Consider the following 19,904-nt stretch of genomic DNA (forward strand, 5'->3'; position numbering starts at 1 on the left):
GCTCCTCCCCATACTAGCTCCTTGTGATACCAGCAAACGAGTGCCGTTCAATGGGCTGTCTTGTTGATGGGTGCTCGTTTACATGCCCTACGTTCGGGTCGTGTAATACCAGCTTTACGCAGCAGTCATGCTTTAACATTTGCATTGCATCAAACAAGTCTCAGTTAATATTGTTAAATGTTACAAATGTAGTTAAAATGACAAGTGAATAAAAGTCATTTTTAGCAGGACGGATAAATCTCCAAACCAAAATATATCAAAATTAGTGCAAATGTTTGCTTTGTAACTATACTAGTAATAATTATAGGTCTAGCGATTCTTAATCGGTTAAGTTTGACATACACTAGAGATTTCATATGGACAACATGCAGCTTTAGATTATTTTCTGCCAACAGCTGGGCCTTTTTGTGAAACAAACGCGTGACAGACGCCAACCGAAGGCATATATCTTTAGAAAACTTTATGTACCATGTTGGATTTTTTGGGTTGTTGTGGGATGGAAAGTCATTCATGCCAAATGACAGATCTGCATCTCATCAATAGAAGCCCAAACCAGGCCACAGATCAAGACAGAGATCGTTCACAAACAACAAGCGATTCATAAAATGGCCGTCAGAAATCCCTAATATATGGCTAACTTTAGACTAGCCAAATTATCAGCAAATCTGTACCAACTAGTACAGACAGTGTGTAAGTTATGCATCTAAAAGCTGAATTGTGCTTTCTTCCCTAAAGTTAATGTCCAATATTGCCATGCCTTTTTTTAAGTCCAGAATTCTGTGCTAACTTCTTAATATATCTTTATAGAGCTCAGCTTTCTGATATAGAGCTCCTAATCACAAGCCTAGACCTAGAATTGTCTTAGACTGCCAGGAGCCACCACTAGAGGGAGCTTAAGAGCTTATTGCATACTGTGTTATTATAGAGTTAAAGTGTATAAACAGTATGCAGTAAGTTCTGAAGCTGCCTCTAGTGGTGGCTGCTGGCAAACAGATATGTATCTTTTTATTCTAGGTCTATAAAAGGTGATTCATAGATCTGTTTCAGAAAGATGGAACTCTGATCACTATACAGAAATATAATGTTAGATAAACCAAAATGGTGTTCAAGGGGGAACAAATCATTATGTCGAAGCAGTTTTATTTGCCATTTCCTTGTGATTTCCAACAGATAATACGGTCAAAATTCCTCTTTTTTTATATAACGTGGTCCTTTCCAGTCTATGATCTAGCTAGTCAATGAGCAAAAGGCGGAGAGTAAATGAATTACCTGCACTGTATGTTGGAGCTTTGGATTTTTGTAGTGAAAGACACTAAAACTGAGAGGCTCCTTGGGAATCACTTCTACCAGCATTAGATTGCAACACTGCAGGAGACAAGATAGATAAGTGCAGGTTTTAGTAAATATTCATTAATGGTTAATTCCAGTTCAAACATTTTATTTATTGATGATATAGCATTATATTATCTGAAATCCTAAATATACCAGATTAGGTAAACAAGAGTTTCAAGCCATGCTAGCAAAAACACTGCACTCGCTGATTTACAGTAGTACTCCGTGAAGACACCACACTCACTGATGTACAGTAGTACCCCATGAAGACACCACACTCACTGATGTACAGTAGTACTCCATGAAGACACCGCACTCACTGACGTACAGTAGTACTCCATGAAGATACCGCACTCACTGACGTACAGTAGTACTCCATGAAGATACTGCACTCACTGACGTACAGTAGTACTCCATGAAGACACCACACTCACTGATGTACAGTAGTACTCCATGAAGACACCACACTCACTGATGTACAGTAGTACTCCATGAAGACACCACACTCACTGATGTACAGTAGTACTCCATGAAGACACCGCACTCACTGACGTACAGTAGTACTCCATGAAGATACCACACTCACTGATGTACAGTAGTACCCCATGAAATACCGCACTCACTGATGTACAGTAGTACTCCATGAGGACACCGCACTCACTGATGTACAGTAGTACTCCATTAAGACACCACATTCAGTGACGTACAGTTGTACTCAGTAAAGACACTTCACTCACTAACATGCAGCATTAATCCATAATGACAATCCTGTCACGGTGTACTGTACTTCATGAACATAGTACATTGAGTGAATACAGTGGTTTCTTCAGAGTACTGTACATCAGTTAGAGTATTAACTATATATATTTTCTTTCAACTATGTGTGTTAGTTCTGTAAGTAGTAGTACCTGTTTGAACTTGAAATGGCCTATAATTGTATACTTAAAGTATGTAACTTTTTACATCTGAAACGATGAAAACATGAGATAACGTATATGACCAGAACACTGTATATTTCAGATCTAATCTAAGTTTTCACCCTGACTATTCCGTAAAACAATTTGCTAATGGTTTTGCTTAACCCCTTGGCGCCGCAGCCATTATTTGCTTTTTCATTTTTGTTTTTCCTCCCTGCATTCCAAAAAGCCATAACGTTTTTTGTAAAATTTCTGTTGACATAGCCATATTAGGGCTTGTTTTTTGCAGGACGACTTGAAGTTTTCAATGTCACCATTTAAAATATTATATAATGTACTGAGAAGCTGAAAAAAAAATTCTTTGTGGGGGAAATTGAAAAAAAATTTTTGATTCCCCTATGGTTTTTGGGGTTTTGTTGCTATGGTGTTCCCCTTGAAGTAAAAAAGTAATCTTAAAGGGAACCGGTCACCAGCATTTCACCTATTGAACTTTACATATCCCTCACTGGCCGCTGCTAAAGTTCATTGCCGTTATCCCCTCTGCTAAACTCCTCCACCGACTGTAAATTACGATCTGCAAACATTTTGCGTCTTTTATCGTAATAATCCGGTGTCCATTTGTACGCACACCCGAGAAGAGGATATGAATGCACAAGCGCGGGATAGTGTGTGCTGGGGGAAGACGAGGAGCTGTCAATCAAAAGTAAGGAGTCGGGGTAAACTCGGAAAGACTTGAGGAATGAAGATTTGACTCTTTTCAAACGAAGATGTGACTCTTTTATGCTCATTAGCATACGGTGTGGGAACATGAAAAAACTGAATACCAAAGCTACAGAGCCGACTAAGAAGACCATTATAGGTTATATAGAAATGATTTTTCACCCACTACCACCAGGTATTGCTGGTTTAATAGGTGAAATGCTGGTGACGGGTTCCCTTTAACTATATTCTGCAGGTCAACAGGATTACATCAATACCAAACTTATATAGTTCTTTTAAGAACGTACTACTTTACAAAGAAAAAACAAAATTTTGTTAAAAGACCAAATTATTTTGTGTTGCCATATTCTGAGACCCATTATTTTTGGTTTTTTTTCTGTTGATGCAGCAGTGTGAGCTTGTTTTTTTGAAAGTGAGCTGTACTTTTCAGTGGTATCATTTGGGATACATATGACTTTAATTACTTTTTATTCTATTTTTCAGCAGAAGTGAGGTGACCAAATAACAGTAATTTGGCATTGTGACTTTTTCCTAGGCGTTCATCCAGCAGGTTAAACAACATGATATTTTAATAGTTCGGACTTTTCCGAACCATACCAAAACCAATTAGGTTTACTTTTCTTTACTCCTTACATTAACTTTAGGGGAAAAATGAGGAAAGGGTTACAACCTAATCGTGTCGTGTGTTGACCGATGGGTCGACCGAGGGTTCCCCTCTTTTTTACCAACTTAGATGCCACGGTTAATAGCGCCTGCCGCATCCGAGTGGTTAAACGGGCGGAATCAGAGTTATCTCCGATCCCGGCCGTTGCAGCAAGGTGTTGGCTGTAACATACAGCCAAAACCCGCTAAGTATGGATTAGGCTCAGCCAGTGAGCCCGCTCCATACTCCCACTTTGGCAACCGTGACGTACAGTTACGTCACATATCGCCAAGGGGTTAAAGTATAGGTCCCCTGATATACGAGCAAGAATACCAAAATCCTTCTGCTGGTAAATTGATTTACCCCTTGGGGTTGACTTGGCGTGCTACGTTTTTATATGCTCATTTTAAAAGTTTGTTTTAGGCTTATGGTAACATCAGATAAAGACATCTGTAGAACTATTGAGCCCAGCATTCACTGATATCTGCTACACCAGTAATACTGCATCTTTACCTTACCTCAAGACGTTTAGGAGAAGGATACCATCAGGATTATTGTACTGACTTGTGGATTTATTAGGTAGTTTTGAGCTGCTGTATATTTATTTTAGTTTATGTATGTTTAAGCCCTTGCCGCTCCTGGACTTACGATTAGGTTATGATGAGCACATCGTTCACGCTCCTATAATAATAATGACCTATTAGTACGTCACAGGTCTAACGCCCATTCCGGCCCCCCTGTCGGCACATACAGGAGCTGTAACAACTGCTGTCTTGTACAGCAGTTGCCACAGCTCCTTCAGCAGGGACCGATCGCGGTGGTCCCCGCTGATTAACCCCTTAGAAGCAGTGTTCAATAGCGATCGAGGCTTCTTAGGGGTTAAAACACCATCGACTTCCCGCAATATGATCGCGGGCGCCAATGGTTGCTATGGCAACCAGAGGCCTAACAATGGCCTCCGGCTATGCCATCTATGGAAGCCTAGTGGGTCCTGACAAAGTCAAATAAATAACAAATAAGCACTGAACATGTCGACAAAATTTTACCATGAACATAAAATCCAATATGTCACGACAAAACAATCTCAGAATCGCTTGGATAGGTATAAGCATTCTAGAGTTATTACCGCAAAAAGTGACACGTCAGATTTGAAAAATGGGCCAAAACTAGGCTGCGTCCTTAAGGGTTTAAATATCAGAAATAATGGTCTGTCTATTACTGTACTTAGTTCCCTTGGAACTTGGGAATGAATGCCATGTAGACCCGGTGATTTGTCCATTTAGATTTTTTTTTAAGGTGGCTCTGCACATTTTCCTGGGTTCGACAAGTGACATTTAATGGCGATGCGTCATTAAGGGGTTAAAAGAGTTCTTTAGGACAACTCTGGACTTAGCCTAATCCGACCTTTTTTAAAGTGTGCGTAACACAGCGATAGATATATATATATATATATATATATATATATATATATATATATATATATATATATATAATTGTTTAGTTGCATTTATATATGTATTTCTATTTTTGCAATGCATATATTTGTATCATTGCCTAACTGGCTTAGAATTTACAGGCTTAACATAGCAGGAGGCTTATAACACTGATCATTCATATTTAGGAACTCGTGTTCTTCGCTCTTGCAGTAACTTATGTCCAGACAAACGTTATCTCTAATAAATATCTCATAGTTATAAGTGTTATAAGAATATTAGCTTTGAGATTTGCATGCCATGGTCTTGATTTTCTGACACAGGCATCGGTCATGCCCTCTTTACAAATAGTTGTTTTCAAGTGTGACATGAAATGCTTCAAGTGACCACTGAATCACTGCTATGCTGTCATGCCGCCACAAAGAAAACCTTGTTACAATGAATGAGATGCAGCACGGCCAACACTTCAGAGCTCTGACCTACCAGGATATGGGCTTTGTATGTGTAAGAGTCGTCTCGTTTCTTTGTGATGAGGAGCAGCCTGTCAAACAGAAACAAAGTGCGCTCGTTCTTGGCTCGTTGAAAACGAAATGTGCCCTCCAAAACTAGCTCTCCATAACTTGTCAAGTCTGGTCCTTTCCAGTTCGTGAGAAGGCTCTGAATCTCCTAAGAAAAACATCAAGTGTAAATGCTAGCATCAGAAATCATACTTCATGGTCCTGTATCATTGCTTAACTATAATAATATACAATACTATAAAACTTTAGTATATAAAATTCTAAGTAAATAAAATGTGAAAAATGTATATTTGTTATTTACAATCCAATGTATCAAGGAAGCCTTACTTTTTCCTACTTAGGTCCTCCTCACATCGCAATTTGGCCTACCGTTGGTGATACATATGCCTCCGATGGAAGGCCAAAACCTATCCAACAGTAAGTCATACAGTGGGATACATTGCCCAGTTATGGACCCTGGGGAAACTCCTGAAGTCGCTGTCCTTATATGGACAGCGACGTTTGAAGTTTCCACAGCCGTGTCCGCTAGCAGAAGAAGCATCAAGAATCACTCTGCCTGGGTACTCTGGACCAGAGAAGGCTTCTGATGTCACTGTCGTCACTGTCCTTATATGGACAGTGACATTCTAAACTTCCTCAGGGCCGGAGTCCCCGGGCTGAGCAATATCTGATTTCGGGCCTGGGGTAGCCGCTGACGTCACTGTCCATTTATAGACCGTGACTTTAGAAGCTTCCCCAGAGCCAGAATCCTGGGCAGAGGAAGCATCAAGTATCTCTCTGCACAGGAACTCTGGCCCTGGGAAAACTCCTGACGCAACTGCATTGTGGTTTCTGTTATAAACGGAAACCACTAAGCAGTTGTGAACAGAGCTTAAAAGGGGAACATGTACATATTTCTATGACTGCACGACATCCTTAAACATAAGAACAGTGAATGGAATTTGAATGAAACCTTAAAACTTTTTGAAGATTTTCATACTGGGCAGATGTGAAGTTTTATATTCAAAGATAATCAATTGCCAGAATAGAACACTAACCTATTGGGAGCAAGATAAATCACTAAATAAAATTACCCATAAAGTGTCATCAAGCAAAAGTTATAGTAATAAGCAGGGATGTAACTATAGTCTTAGAAGCCATATTATGCTCAGAGGCCCCACTCAGGTGCAGGAACTAATACTCTTTTCTATAAGAACAACCAATGTGGGGGCTTTCTGCGATCTATACAATTGCAGTCGGATGTAAAATCATAGAATAAATAAATATATATATATATATATATATATATATATATATATATATATAAAATACAAGGAGAGCAGCACTTACAGGCTCATAGCCTTCATGTTACTTCATAGGGTGCACAGCCTCGGGACCCCGACCTCTGGTACCACATATATAGAACAACGTGCAACGGGCAATAAAGTACCCATTTTTTCACTTGAACCTTTGGAGTTGCTCCTCATTTTTTCGATTTGTATATATATGTATAAAAGGTTCAGCGGAGAAGGTAAAGGTGAGAAGTTAAAAGTCCACCTAAATGCTTCACAAAAATATAAAAAATAGAATGACACCTTACTGCTCAAATGATGCCTGATTAATCCAGGAAAATTAAATTTCAATGCAAAGTTCACCCCTACTCCACCTGAAGAAAAAGCTCGGGTGCCACACACTATGTTGCGGTACTGTAGACGTGATCTCTTTTACTGGATATACTCCTGTGAAGAGAGTATATCCATTTGAGGCGCAGGATTGCAATTTCTTTTTTATAGGAGTGTCTCCAGCAAAAGAGACTACTTCTAGTGTGCGGCACTGGAGCTTTTTATTTTTCCAGGTGGACGAGGAGTGGACTTTGCATTAAAACTGAATACACCTGGATCAAGCCGCCAACGTTTGAGCAGTGAGGTGTGATTTTTTTGCTTTCCTCTATCTAGATCAACTATCTGGGTTCTCCTTTGGATAGAATATGTGCTTTATAGCACTACTATCCAGATTTTGATTGCTGCTTAAGTAATAATGCATCATCAGCAGTTTATAAGGCTCAGTTTTGATGCTATAATTGCTAAGGCATCCAAACTTAAAAAAAAAAAAAAAAAAAGACGTACTTAAGTATCATCAGAGTATAAACTCTTCAAGTTAAAGCTGGCAAATAGAGGCAACCGACTATATACCTGACAAAAGCCATTAAATAAGTCAAGCTCCAATGGGATGTTACCATCTCACACCATACTGAGAAGGCACTTAGATGGACACAGGCTAATATCTATAAACTGGCAAAGAAATCCGAGAATATGTTGGCTTCTAAGTTGGAAGCCCACCAACGTCTTAATATAGAGATTCTTCAGGGCACTTATACTCTAATCCTATTCCTAACACAATTTATAACCAGTTCCATACATGCTACAAAAAATAGAATATTTCTTCTCTCCTATCTCAGTTAACTACACCAGTATTAGATGCCACAAAAGTCCAACTACTAAATGAAAAGGTCTCGGGTAACGAGATTGAACTTGTTATTAGCACTCTAAAAATGGGAAAGCTCCAGGCCCCGATGGGCTGTCAGCCCCTTATCATAAAAAGTCTAATGACCTCTTACTTCCCCATATTAGAAAACTATTCAACCACATTTTTCAAGGAGGTCCACTCTTTTCGGATATGCTTAGTGCCTTAATTAATGTTATGCCAAAGTCTAATAAAGACCATACTTTACCATCCAACTACCGCCCCATATCCATTCTTAAAACAGATTTTAAAATATTCACATTAATTTTAGCATTTCGCCTCAACAGGTTTCTCCACACGCTGGTGCATTCGGACCATGTGGACTTTAGACCGAGGAGGCAGGCTCCAGGCAATGTCTATTCTAACTCCCACCCTATTTCTCTACTTGCATTTGACTATCAAGACATTTGATAGTCTCTTCTGGTCCTATTTTTACCAAGTACCAGGGGCCATGGGCATCTCCGGACCTTTTTTATTAGCTCTTCAGTCACTCTATTCTGCACCGGTTGACTTCTTTAAACTACTAAATGACTCCCCATCCCCTATAGCTGAGTGCTCTCTCTCCCTCGCACTATTTGCTCTTGCGATTGAGCCCTTGGTTACTATGATACACACAAACCCCTCCACCTCAGGTATTAATGTAAGGGGTCAGGAATATAAAACGAACCTATCCGCCAATTACATGCTTCTCACTCTTACTAAACCATTGATGACACTCCCTAACCTTATCCAAGTATTGCCATCTTTTGCTCGGATCTTTGGTTTAAAAATGAACACCTCTAGATCAGGAATTATTTTTTTTGTAACGTCCCCTTTCACTAATAGACCTGGGCATTAATTTACCTAAAACTGTTGCTTCTGCTTTTAAATTGAACACGCTTTCTTTATTCCCTATTAAAGATCGACACCAAAAATCACCCTACATTATCCTGGGTTGGAAGGATTTACACAGTGAAAATGGTGACTCTACCCGGAGTTCTTTATTATTTGAGAACTCTCCCTACCCTTGTACAAGCATGGGCGGGGAAAACTACCACAAATTGTTATAAGCATTCTTAGACTTTCTCAATTAGTCACTATTCACAATAACGACGCTCCTCCACAGTGGCAAACCTTATAAACCTCCCTTACTGTTCCCACCAAGCCTTGATATGGTCCGCCACTCTCACAACTCGGTCCTTCTGCAAAAATGACATACTATATGGTCCAACTCTAGAGACGCGTTCAATTTTCACATAAGCTGCAAACCCATTATCCGCTTTACTGGCTGTTTTTCACAATCCGCTTTGGCCCCTGGCTTTTTACCGACTGATTTTGTTTGGTAGAAACACACTAAATTCCGGATCCTTAGTGATTTCTTACTCACCACCGCTTCAGAGGGTCATACAAAACTTCCATAAATTTGACTGCCTTTGAAAGGCTATGCCTTTACAGGGCCTCGGATAGAGGTTCACGCTCTTCTAAATATAGCGAGTTGAACTACACTCTCTTCTCATATAAATTGGACTTTTATATATACGGCTGGGAGACTAATTTAGGGGAAGTATTGCCACTCACACAGTGGCATGAATGCTGCATTATGATCAGTATAAAGCAGCTGGCTAGTAACGTTAATGTACCAGTGCACCCGTATCCTCACTGAAAATATTTCACAGAACGTACCTAGGTTACACTGAATCTACCATTAATTTTCGCCTCTTTGTTTTAGGGGATGTCAGGTAATAGGAAATACTCTTCATACCTTGAGGTCTTGCCCATGGATGAAATAATTATGGGACACCATAAGGCATGTCAGGGACCATCTTTTTAACATGCGATAAATTCTTGTGGTGGCTAGAATACATGTATCTGCTAAGTGGAGACCCCACAAATCTTTTTGTCTCTGAGGTGATTAATAGTGTCAGTAAGAGTTTACGCCTCGAACAACTCAATGCTACCCTTGCTGACACTAGAGAACATGGATACCATAGATAACCAAAATGCAAACCCCCAACCCCCCTTATCACTTATCCCTTTGACCTTGGAATCTAGTAGTTTTATTATACCTCTTTACATGAACAATACCAATCTCCTTAAACCGTCTGTTACTTTATTTGCTTGCTATTCAATAAATATCCTTTTAAAACTAAAAATATTAATTTCACTTGTTATGCAGGGTTAAAAACCGTGTTAATTAAATATAGTAGTATATTCACTCCGGATAAAAATCAACATCTCAGAGTGATTGTAATACATGAACACATGCGTCCGCCAAAACAGAGCTTAACACTGCGGCTGACCTTCATTATTATGTGTGGAAGCTGCAAAATGCTAATCTACTGAGTCACCGCAGGCCAACTCTGACTAATTACTACCAAATTTGTATCAAAATAAAACCAGCGGATGTAGGAATTACATATTTTATTTTTATTTTTTTCCTGGTTATGATGTGCAGTATATCACATAAAATGTAATGTATCAAATGTGTATATCCATAACCATTCACATACATATATGTATGCACTGAATGTGTTAGGTGTTTTCATAAGTGTTTCAACTATACTATAAACTAACTTAAAAATGCTAAAAATGCTCGTGTGACAACAGTAACCCCAATAATCCACTACCGAGAAGTGGACATCGGATAAGCTCCTCACAATGGAGAGTTTGTGGCTACTAACAAAATACTTTGCAGGGTGAAAAAAAAAAGCTTTTTTGATCCCTTTGGGATGCGCATGCCTCTTATGCTCACCTTAATACTCACCTGACCGCTCCTCCCCTCCAGGTCCCCTAATGCTCTCACTAGTGGCCGCGGCTTATAGAAGATGCTGAGGCCGAGCATCGTCAGGGCCTTATATGCCAGTTCTCTGATGTAAAATACAATAAATCTGTCAGGCCTTAGTTCGTACACTATGCTCCCTTTTTGGTGAGGGCAACATTTTTATTGCAAATTGAGACTTTAGGGCCTTTTTGAAAATTGGAAAACTGCCGTAGAAAGGTTGATAAATTCCCGCCTATGTGTGAAACCACCCTAACCCTGCAAAACCTGTGGCCACCAGCTCTCCAGTGTGATGACCTTGCCAGAAAACTGCAGATCTCAATTTATGAAGTGTGACATGGCAGGGGAGTGGTATGCTAAGGTTACCTACCAGCCTAAATTTCTAGGTACTAAGTACGCCAAGAACACTGAGAAAAAAAACCATATACACTTTATTATGCTTATAGTACTGAACACAAGGTGCATGACATAGAACACCAAAGGGAGAATCCCGGTGTCATTCAAGAGAGAATCAGTGTCATGCTAATAAAGACATTTGTACCTGAAGTCTAATATCATGTTCATGTTTCCTTTTCATGTCATTAATGTGCCACGCAACCCGCTGCATTGTGTCAATAGCATCAAGGACAACATCATACCCCTCTGTATCCTTATCCAGGTGGTTGGATATCTCCTGAAACATTGAAGAAGTACATCATATTATATTTTAATTTATTCCATTTCATATGGTGCCTCATAAAACACTCAAAAAAATTCACCACTGTACAACTGTACAAGTCTTCATAGTATACAACTAAGTATTCACAATCACCCAATCACCGACAGAAACCGTTTTTTTTTAAAAGGGGTTGTCCTAGCAGAACACCCAACACCTCTCAGTGGAAATCTTGGCGATTACCAGCAGAGAGAGAGTTATCGACTCTAGCTAAGAGTGGAGTCCTTAACAGGAACCATCTTCTCTATTGTCCTAGGGCAGGAGTTGTCCTAGTAGCACAAATGTGAGCCCAAGGCATGACTGTTCCAGTAGAGGTGACAGGTATGTTAATATGATTTATAACTTCCTTTTATATGATTAGTAGATGAATAAAATATAACCATAAACGTGTTATAATAAAACATTTAATACATTCAATGTTATTTCTGGCAACACCTCCTTTTTTCTTGCTTTATACTTTACACAAATGATAAGTCTTTAAGCCTGAATGTAATGAGTTGTCTTGAGAGCATTGATGGTAGAATCTCAAAACTTTTAGCAATAATAATAAGCAAACAATGACATGCCTTAGGTCATCAAAACCATAAGCCTATGTAATCAGGATCATGACTTTCACTGCCGGCCACACCTAGTAACTGATCGTAAGCCAACCAGTCTTTTCCTCTCAGTCCTGATTTTCATTTGGTAAATATATAAAAACTATCCATTCAGTAACTGTCCCCGTGAGAACACTTACATGCAGCAGCAGATGGTACTTAAGGATCCTTTGAACAGGTTTCAAAAGGTAGGACCCCAGAGGAAGACTGTGTTGTAGGACTTCTTGGCGTTCTCTGAAGAATTTTGCAAGGATCTTGCTTCTCATGCATTCCGTTAATACAGCCACAGACCTGTAATTATAGAACTGTAGATTAAGTAGCTGTTGAATCAATTCCAACTATAAGACTTAGAATAGACAACAAACCATCACTATGATTTCTTTCAAAGGACACAATCATTGCTCAGATACAAGACATCTATTAAGACATAGGTTGGTCATAGACATGAGGTTTCTCTGTGGACCTTAATCTTTTTTTGGTCACAAGAAACAGGGATTGGATTTTACCCTTTCCCATCCTATTGTTTTTCCTAAGAGGTGTCAGGCAGCTGCTTAAGTCACTCCCTCCACAGAAATAACATACCCATATGACCGAGCTATCATGACATAGTACGTTTGAAAAAAAAAAAAAAGACATATCCTCAACAATCATATGTCTTTATAGAAGCCAAGCCACAATACACGACTGGAGCTTGTTCATGGGCACCACTTGGAGCAATAACAAGTAATAAGCATATGAGAACGCTGGCAACTTCAAGATATCTTCTAGGAATCATTAGTTAATTTTCAAGAACCATAAGAGACACCTTTTCTTGTAACCAATTGGCACCATATATACATTGAAAAAAAATGAGACAATGAAGACATACCTTGGATAGTTTGTGCAGTATTGTGTGTAAATATGAAATTCTTCACTCTGAAAAGAATAGTTATATAATAATTAATTATTCTACATACACGCAAGTGTAAACTTTGGTGGAGTCCAGAAATGGACCAATCAAAGTTGGATCCTAACTGAAGATCTGAGGCTAAATAAGATAGGCATTGATAGACCATGTCTATAAAACTCATGCATGTATTACCAGATCAAGATGTTACGAAAGAGTTATTGAAAAGTACAGTTGCTAATGGGGACAGAAAAAGTACAGAAATAAACATCAGTGAAATACTGTCTCCACTTAACTGTCACACTTGCCATTTGCCTATGTATAAAAACACTCGACATTAAAGACTGGAGACACAAAACAGATGAAGGATTCACATAAATATCCTCCGTTCCATATAAAGCGGTTCAGCCCACACCTATTCCTCTAAAATCCACCATAAAAATTCAGTTTTTGGAAATGTGCTTATCTTTAGTTAATGATTTGTATGATAAGTCTTCTCATTATTCCATCAACACTGTAAAGATAATTACATCGCAAACAAAACATATAAAGAACAGCAGATATCTCTGCAAATATACTACATGGTTGCACAATTCAATTCCAGGGGTTGGCTCATGCCATGATAATGACTCAGAGTCCAGCCCAGATTCTTAACTTCAATTTACCGCGTGCATGGGAGGAGGAAATCAATAAATGGAGCAGTGTCAGTAACATTGACCGATTGCACAAAACATACTACTTCTTTCTATTATTAACCATCACACAATGTTTGTTAGGCTCTCTCATTTCATATTTATTATGAATGCACCAATTCATAATAGAAAATAATTCATGTTGTTAAACTTTGGTGTTGGCCAAGACATTTGAGGATATCATGCACTACAAGAAAAACCAGATCAAATTTTAATAGTATGTATTTTAATTTTTTATTTTACTCTGACCTATTTGGACAATTTTCTGACCACTCCATCCTCCTCTCCTATTATTTTATGACAAAATTAAATCTAGCTTTACACTTTAACAACTAAAATATAAAACTCATATGTTCGCATCCAAAAGTTAATGCCTACTAAATAACCTTTGCACTACTTGTTGGGCAAAACTAGGCATCCTGGCAAATTTAAAGTAGCTTTTTAATATGTTACCCTAAATATGGGCAGTATATTACTGGTACGTGTCTGCTGGTCTAGTGGGCAGAATCTTCCAGAACAAATATGCAGCCTTCTAGTAAAATAATGCAAAATCATTTGAATGTAATTTTGCACTTGTGTGTGGTTTATAACCTCCCTTATACTATAATTTCACAGAGATGCCACAGACATTAGGGGGATGAGGATCTTCATAAAGCTTCATATTGCAACGAAGTACGTTGTACATATCCAGAAAGAAAAACTAAACCATGATCATTTATTTATTACTCAAGATTCTTCCAAGCTGTTTAGATATCTTTATCACGGTTTTCCTGATAAATGCCATTGTTTAGTTACCCAATGACCTACGTCACATATCAGCTGGTTGCTACAAATCTATAATAGTGGTGTTGTAACATAGTACAATAGCCTGTACTGCGATGTAGAACGCTCATAAGCAATCTCTCAGTCTTGCTAGCTAAGGGAGTGTTAAAAGCACTATTCAAATACACTTCTTATACATTTGTTTCTTAGATATACCACAGAATAAAATGTGATAAATGGGAAAAGAACAAATACGATTATGTTGTTGAAAGTACGTCCTATATTACTCATTGAGTAGCATAAGTTTAAAGGGCAAGAAAAAAATGAAATAATTTAGGTGTGGTTTACTAAAGAAACAGAGGAACACATGTGGCGTTCTGCTGATATGAGGCACAGACGACCAATAATCATCCAGGCATTTACTCAACGGCGGATCATCATAGGGCTTTTCGGGCAGCCGCCTGGGGTCGAGGCTCCCGGGGGGCCCATGGCCGCCCAAAGTACAATGTAGGTTTTGTCGCATTTTTGCCGCCAATCGCATTGTATATGTCCTGCAAAAGGACCTTTATACATAAGGTCACATGACCTCATCTCTAAACAGTAGTAAGAACTTCAGAGACCTGCTGGTCACATGAGAAGCAGCAAGACTCTGCAGAGAAGACTGAGGTTAGCGGATATGTAAGTATAAGGATTTGTTTAAGGGGTCTGTATTTAGGGGGTCTGGTGTGGGGACTGGTTTGGATTTAGGAAGCTTGGTGTGTATTAGTTTAAGGGGTCTGTATCAGTTTAAGTGGTTTAGGGTCTGTATATTCAGGGGTCTGTGTTAGTTTAAGGGGTCTGGGATCTGTATTTAGGAGGTCTGTATTAGTTTGACATCTGGGGTCTGTATTAGTTTATGGGGTCTATTTAGGGTGCCTGTTCTAGTGTCTGTATTAGTTTAGGGGTCTTTATTTAGGGGTCTTGTCTGGGGTCTGTATTAGATTAGGGGGTCTGGTCTTGGGTCTGTATTTAGGGGTCTGTATTTAGGGATCTGGAGTCTATTAGTTTATTTAGGGTGCCTGGTCTAGGGTCTATTTTAGTTTAGGGGTCTGTATTAGTTTAGGGGGTCTGGTCTGGGGTCTGTATTAAGAGTCAGGTTTGGGGTCATTATTAGTGTAGAGGGTCAGGTCTGGTGTCTGTATTTAAGGGTCCTGTCTGAGGTCTGTATTTATTTAGGGTGCTTATTCTGAGGTCTGTATTTGTTTAGGGGGGACTGGTCTGGGGACTGCAATAGTTTAGAAGGTCTGGGGTCTGTATGTATTCTATGATCTAGTCTGAGGTCCAAATTTATTAGTCTGAGTAAAAGGGGTTGTCCGGGCACATCGATAGGTCATAAGTATAAAAACCGGTCTGTGCCCGGACAACCCCTTTAATGTATGGTTCTGGGCCTTGGTGTCTAAATTTGTGTTTTTCTATACCACACGTAATACGCATCGTGTGCATTGACTCGAAGTTTGATTTTAATTTAACAATATTCCTGCAAAATTGATCTACAGTTTTAAAGCAATATACTGCGTAGTAAATTTCCGTTGACACACCATCCAAGTGCCTGGAATTTATAATACCCTTGGAAATTTAGAGCCTGGAAAGAAGTAGATTCCAGAAATTAGAAGACTCCACTTGAAATGAAGTCCCGCTTCTGGCTGTAAAGAAATTTCTAATATGCTGCCTATGTTTTGCAGGATTTCTACTCCTAAAAGTAATTTTTCATGAGTTCCTTTAGGTTTGCCCTATAAACGACAATATGACTGGCACCTGTCAGAAGACACTGTTGATGCCAAATTAAAGTTGTTGTTTTTATTAGAACTATTCATTTGTGTTTTACGGATAAAGATTTGTATAAAACAGATAAAAGATAGGATGATGAAAAGTTTGGTACTGTACATGTAAGGCTGTGTAACTGATCCCTTTGCGAATTTCGGTGGTAGTATCAAACACTATACCAGAAAATATTTAAAGGCTGGACACCTTTGAGGGATTTTTTTTTTTTTTTTTTTAAATAAAATAGTCAGTGTGTTTAGTGTAACTTTGTAATTAGTCTTTATTAAAAAAATCGTTTTACTTTTGGAGATACAGCTGTTCGAGTACTGTACTATTTTCATAGCATAAGTATACCACCAAAATACAGATACACCATGATCCATCTGCAGTAATACAGTATAAATAAGACAGGGGGAGGGGATGCAGCTGCAGTTTCTCACTCATTGTTTTAGTAAAACAGCATGAATAAGAGCAGCACGGCTTCTACATCATACCAGGAAGATTTTGCCCACTCATCAAGTATGGGGAGAGAAAATTAATATTTACAGAAAACAGCAAAGAGCCAAAGTATGCAGTTTAGGCAAACACTTTTTTCTGTAACGATATGTACATTATAAATTAAGCCGCTAAGCATATGATATTTCCTAGAGACGGTCAATAAGATGTTTTTTATCCATCTCTAATATATACATACAAAGAAATAAATAAAGCATTTATTGTACAAGATGAGATGCTACAAAACTTTCCCAAGAATATCCTATGTTTGATAAAATAGCACTTCGATGAAGGAGCGTAGTAGCGAGTCCAGCCAATTCATTGGGTGTGTCCCTAGTATCACTGAACAGCTACCAAACACTTGAATTCTACATATAACTGGAGAATTTGGGAAAGACTATTTCATTACAAGTCACAGAAAAGCTGAAATTGTTGACTAGTTGCTGGAAATCAAACCGGCTGGTGTACAAGAACTAGCGTGTACTCAAGGGGACGCTCAAGCTTAAAGACTATGTAAACCTTTGAAGATTTATTTTTACTAAAATAAATGTATTATAGTGTTTATTGCAACTTTGGAAGTGTTTTTTATTTTCAAAAAAATTACCTTTTTGGAGATACAGCTTCTTTGTATCCTGTATATATAGAAGCTGTATCTTGCACTAAATCCTGAATCCGTCACGTTAGTGGGACTGACTGCTTTGGGGACAGCGGGTCATGCGTGTCTCTGACATGCAGTATCCACCTGTTATTGATCATATCTGGGTCATGAACTTAAATGTGATCGAGAACAGGTGGATGCTGCATGTCAGAGACGCGCAGGACCCGCTGACACTGAGCCAGTCAGTCCCGCTGACCTGATGGATTTGGCTTTCAGCACAAGCTACAACGTCTATGTATCCAGTATACATAGAAGCTGTATCTCAAAATGTAAAACAAATGAACATTAAAAAAACATGGTTTAAGTCTTCAAAAGTTTTACATAGCCTTTAAGCCTATTTTATCTACATGTTTACAGGTGACTACCATCTTTAGTCCCCTTGCATCACCCATTTTAGGCTGGATAGAGGCATACCATAGTGTTCTTCAATGGGCCTACTGAAAAAAATCCAAAAGATTATTTTCCCTTAGGCTGGATTCACACAAGCATGTTCGGTCCGTAAAGTACGGAACGTATTTCGGCCGCAAGTCCCGGACCGAACACACTGCAGGGAGCCGGGCCCCTAGCATCATAGTTATGTACGACGCTAGGAGTCCCTGCTTCTCCGAACTACTGTCCCGTACTGAAAATATGATTACAGTACGGGACAGTTGTCCCGCAGCGAGACAGGGACTCCTAGCGTCGTACATAACTATGATGCTAGGAGCCCGGCTCCCTGCAGTGTGTTCGGTCCGGGAAATGCGGACGAAATACGTTCCGCCCTTTACGGACTGAACATGCTCGTGTGAATCCAGCCTTATAATCAATACTTTGATTCACACCACTTCTTTTACAAGCTACACGTTTTAGCAGTTTATCTATTAGGTTTTGTTGAAAATAAAGGTTTATTGCTAAAGAATTACTATGGAAAGCTACTTAAAGAGGCTCTGTCACCAGATTTTGCAACCCCTATCTGCTATTGCAGCAGATAGGCGCTGCAATGTAGCTTACAGTAACATTTTTATTTTTAAAAAACGAGCATTTTTGGCCAAGTTATGCCAATTTTTTTATTTATGCAAATGAGGCTTGCAAAAGTCCAAGTGGGCGTGTTTAAAGTAAAAGTCCAAGTGGGCGTGTATTATGTGCGTACATCGGGGCGTTTTTACTACTTTTACTAGCTGGGCGTTCTGATGAGAAGTATCATCCACTTCTCTTCAGAACGCCCAGCTTCTGGCAGTGCAGACACACAGCGTGTTCTCGAGAGATCACGCTGTGACGTCACTCACAGGTCCTGCATCGTGTCGGACGAGCGAGGACACATCGGCACCAGAGGCTACAGTTGATTCTGCAGCAGCATCGGCGTTTGCAGGTAAGTCGATGTAGCTACTTACCTGCAAACGCTGATGCTGCTGCAGAATCAACTGTAGCCTCTGGTGCCGATGTTGCCGACACGATGCAGGACCTGGGGCAGGAAGTGAGTGACGTCACAGCGTGATCTCTCGAGAACACGCTGTGTGTCTGCACTGCCAGAAGCTGGGCGTTCTGAAGAGAAGTGGATGATACTTCTCGTCAGAACGCCCAGCTAGTAAAAGTAGTAAAAACGCCCCGATGTACGCACATAATACACGCCCACTTGGACTTTTGCAAGCCTCATTTGCATAAATACAAAAATGGTCATAACTTGGCCAAAAATGTTCGTTTTTTAAAAATAAAAACGTTACTGTAATCTACATTGCAGCGCCCATCTGCTGCAATAGCAGATAGGGGTTGCAAAATCTGGTGACAGAGCCTCTTTAAGCAGAATGCTCTGTATATTTTGCATGTCTATTTACATTATGAGCCTTACCTTTGAAACAAAACATTCTGCAATTGCAACTGGGTCATTGTCACAGTTTTCTAGGTCTTGGAGAAGTTCACTGCAGAAAAAACAAACCAAGCATTTAATAAAAAAACCACAAAAAAACAGACAATACAAGCTAAGGCCGTGTTCACACAGAGTTTTTTGCAGGAGGAAAATTCTGCCTCAAAATTCCGTTTGGGATTTTGAGGCAGATTTTGACCTTCTTGCACGCCGTTTGCCGCGACTTTCGCAGCGTTTTTCATGTCGTTTTTTGCTTGCGCCCATTGAGTGCTACGGGCAAAAAACTCCGCAAAATACGCTTTCTCTGTCTCCTATTGGTGTCAATGGGAGGTCAGAGGCGTAACCGCGTGAAGATAGGGCATGTCCCTTCTTTCTCCCGCGAGGCGGTTTTACCGCTCGCAAGAGAAAACCGCCTCCACCTCCCATTGAAATCAATGGGAGGCATTTTCGGCCGGTTTCCGCGCCAAAATACTTGTCAAAATACTGCGTGTGAACAGGGCCTAATGGTGTAAAAAATCACATAACCGCCATATTGAAATGGTATTAAAAAAAATGTGCTTGTTCTTAATTTTAGCACTCGAGGGGTGAAACTACATGTCCCATTACAGTATGCTAGGCAAGCATAGGATTAGGGGGG

The 19,904-nt window shown here is 39.5% G+C and overlaps 1 protein-coding gene across 4 annotated transcripts in view; it reads right to left on the reverse strand.

Annotated features, from left to right (window-relative positions):
• The window catches only part of PLEKHG1 (pleckstrin homology and RhoGEF domain containing G1), a 219,630-nt gene that overhangs the window by 18,563 nt on the left and 181,163 nt on the right, over window positions 1–19,904 (reverse strand). For all 4 annotated transcript variants that reach the window (XM_075862850.1, XM_075862847.1, XM_075862848.1 and 1 more), the window contains 6 exons: window positions 19,253–19,322; window positions 13,003–13,049; window positions 12,275–12,425; window positions 11,365–11,496; window positions 5,529–5,711; window positions 1,270–1,365 (listed from right to left, as the gene is read on the reverse strand). In XM_075862850.1, coding sequence (XP_075718965.1) covers window positions 1,270–1,365; window positions 5,529–5,711; window positions 11,365–11,496; window positions 12,275–12,425; window positions 13,003–13,049; window positions 19,253–19,322 — 679 coding nt within the window. The remainder of the gene's footprint in view (window positions 1–1,269; window positions 1,366–5,528; window positions 5,712–11,364; window positions 11,497–12,274; window positions 12,426–13,002; window positions 13,050–19,252; window positions 19,323–19,904) is intronic.

The sequence above is a fragment of the Rhinoderma darwinii genome, chromosome 4 (genome assembly GCF_050947455.1).
Source record: "Rhinoderma darwinii isolate aRhiDar2 chromosome 4, aRhiDar2.hap1, whole genome shotgun sequence".
Classification (NCBI taxonomy): Eukaryota; Metazoa; Chordata; class Amphibia; order Anura; family Rhinodermatidae; genus Rhinoderma; species Rhinoderma darwinii.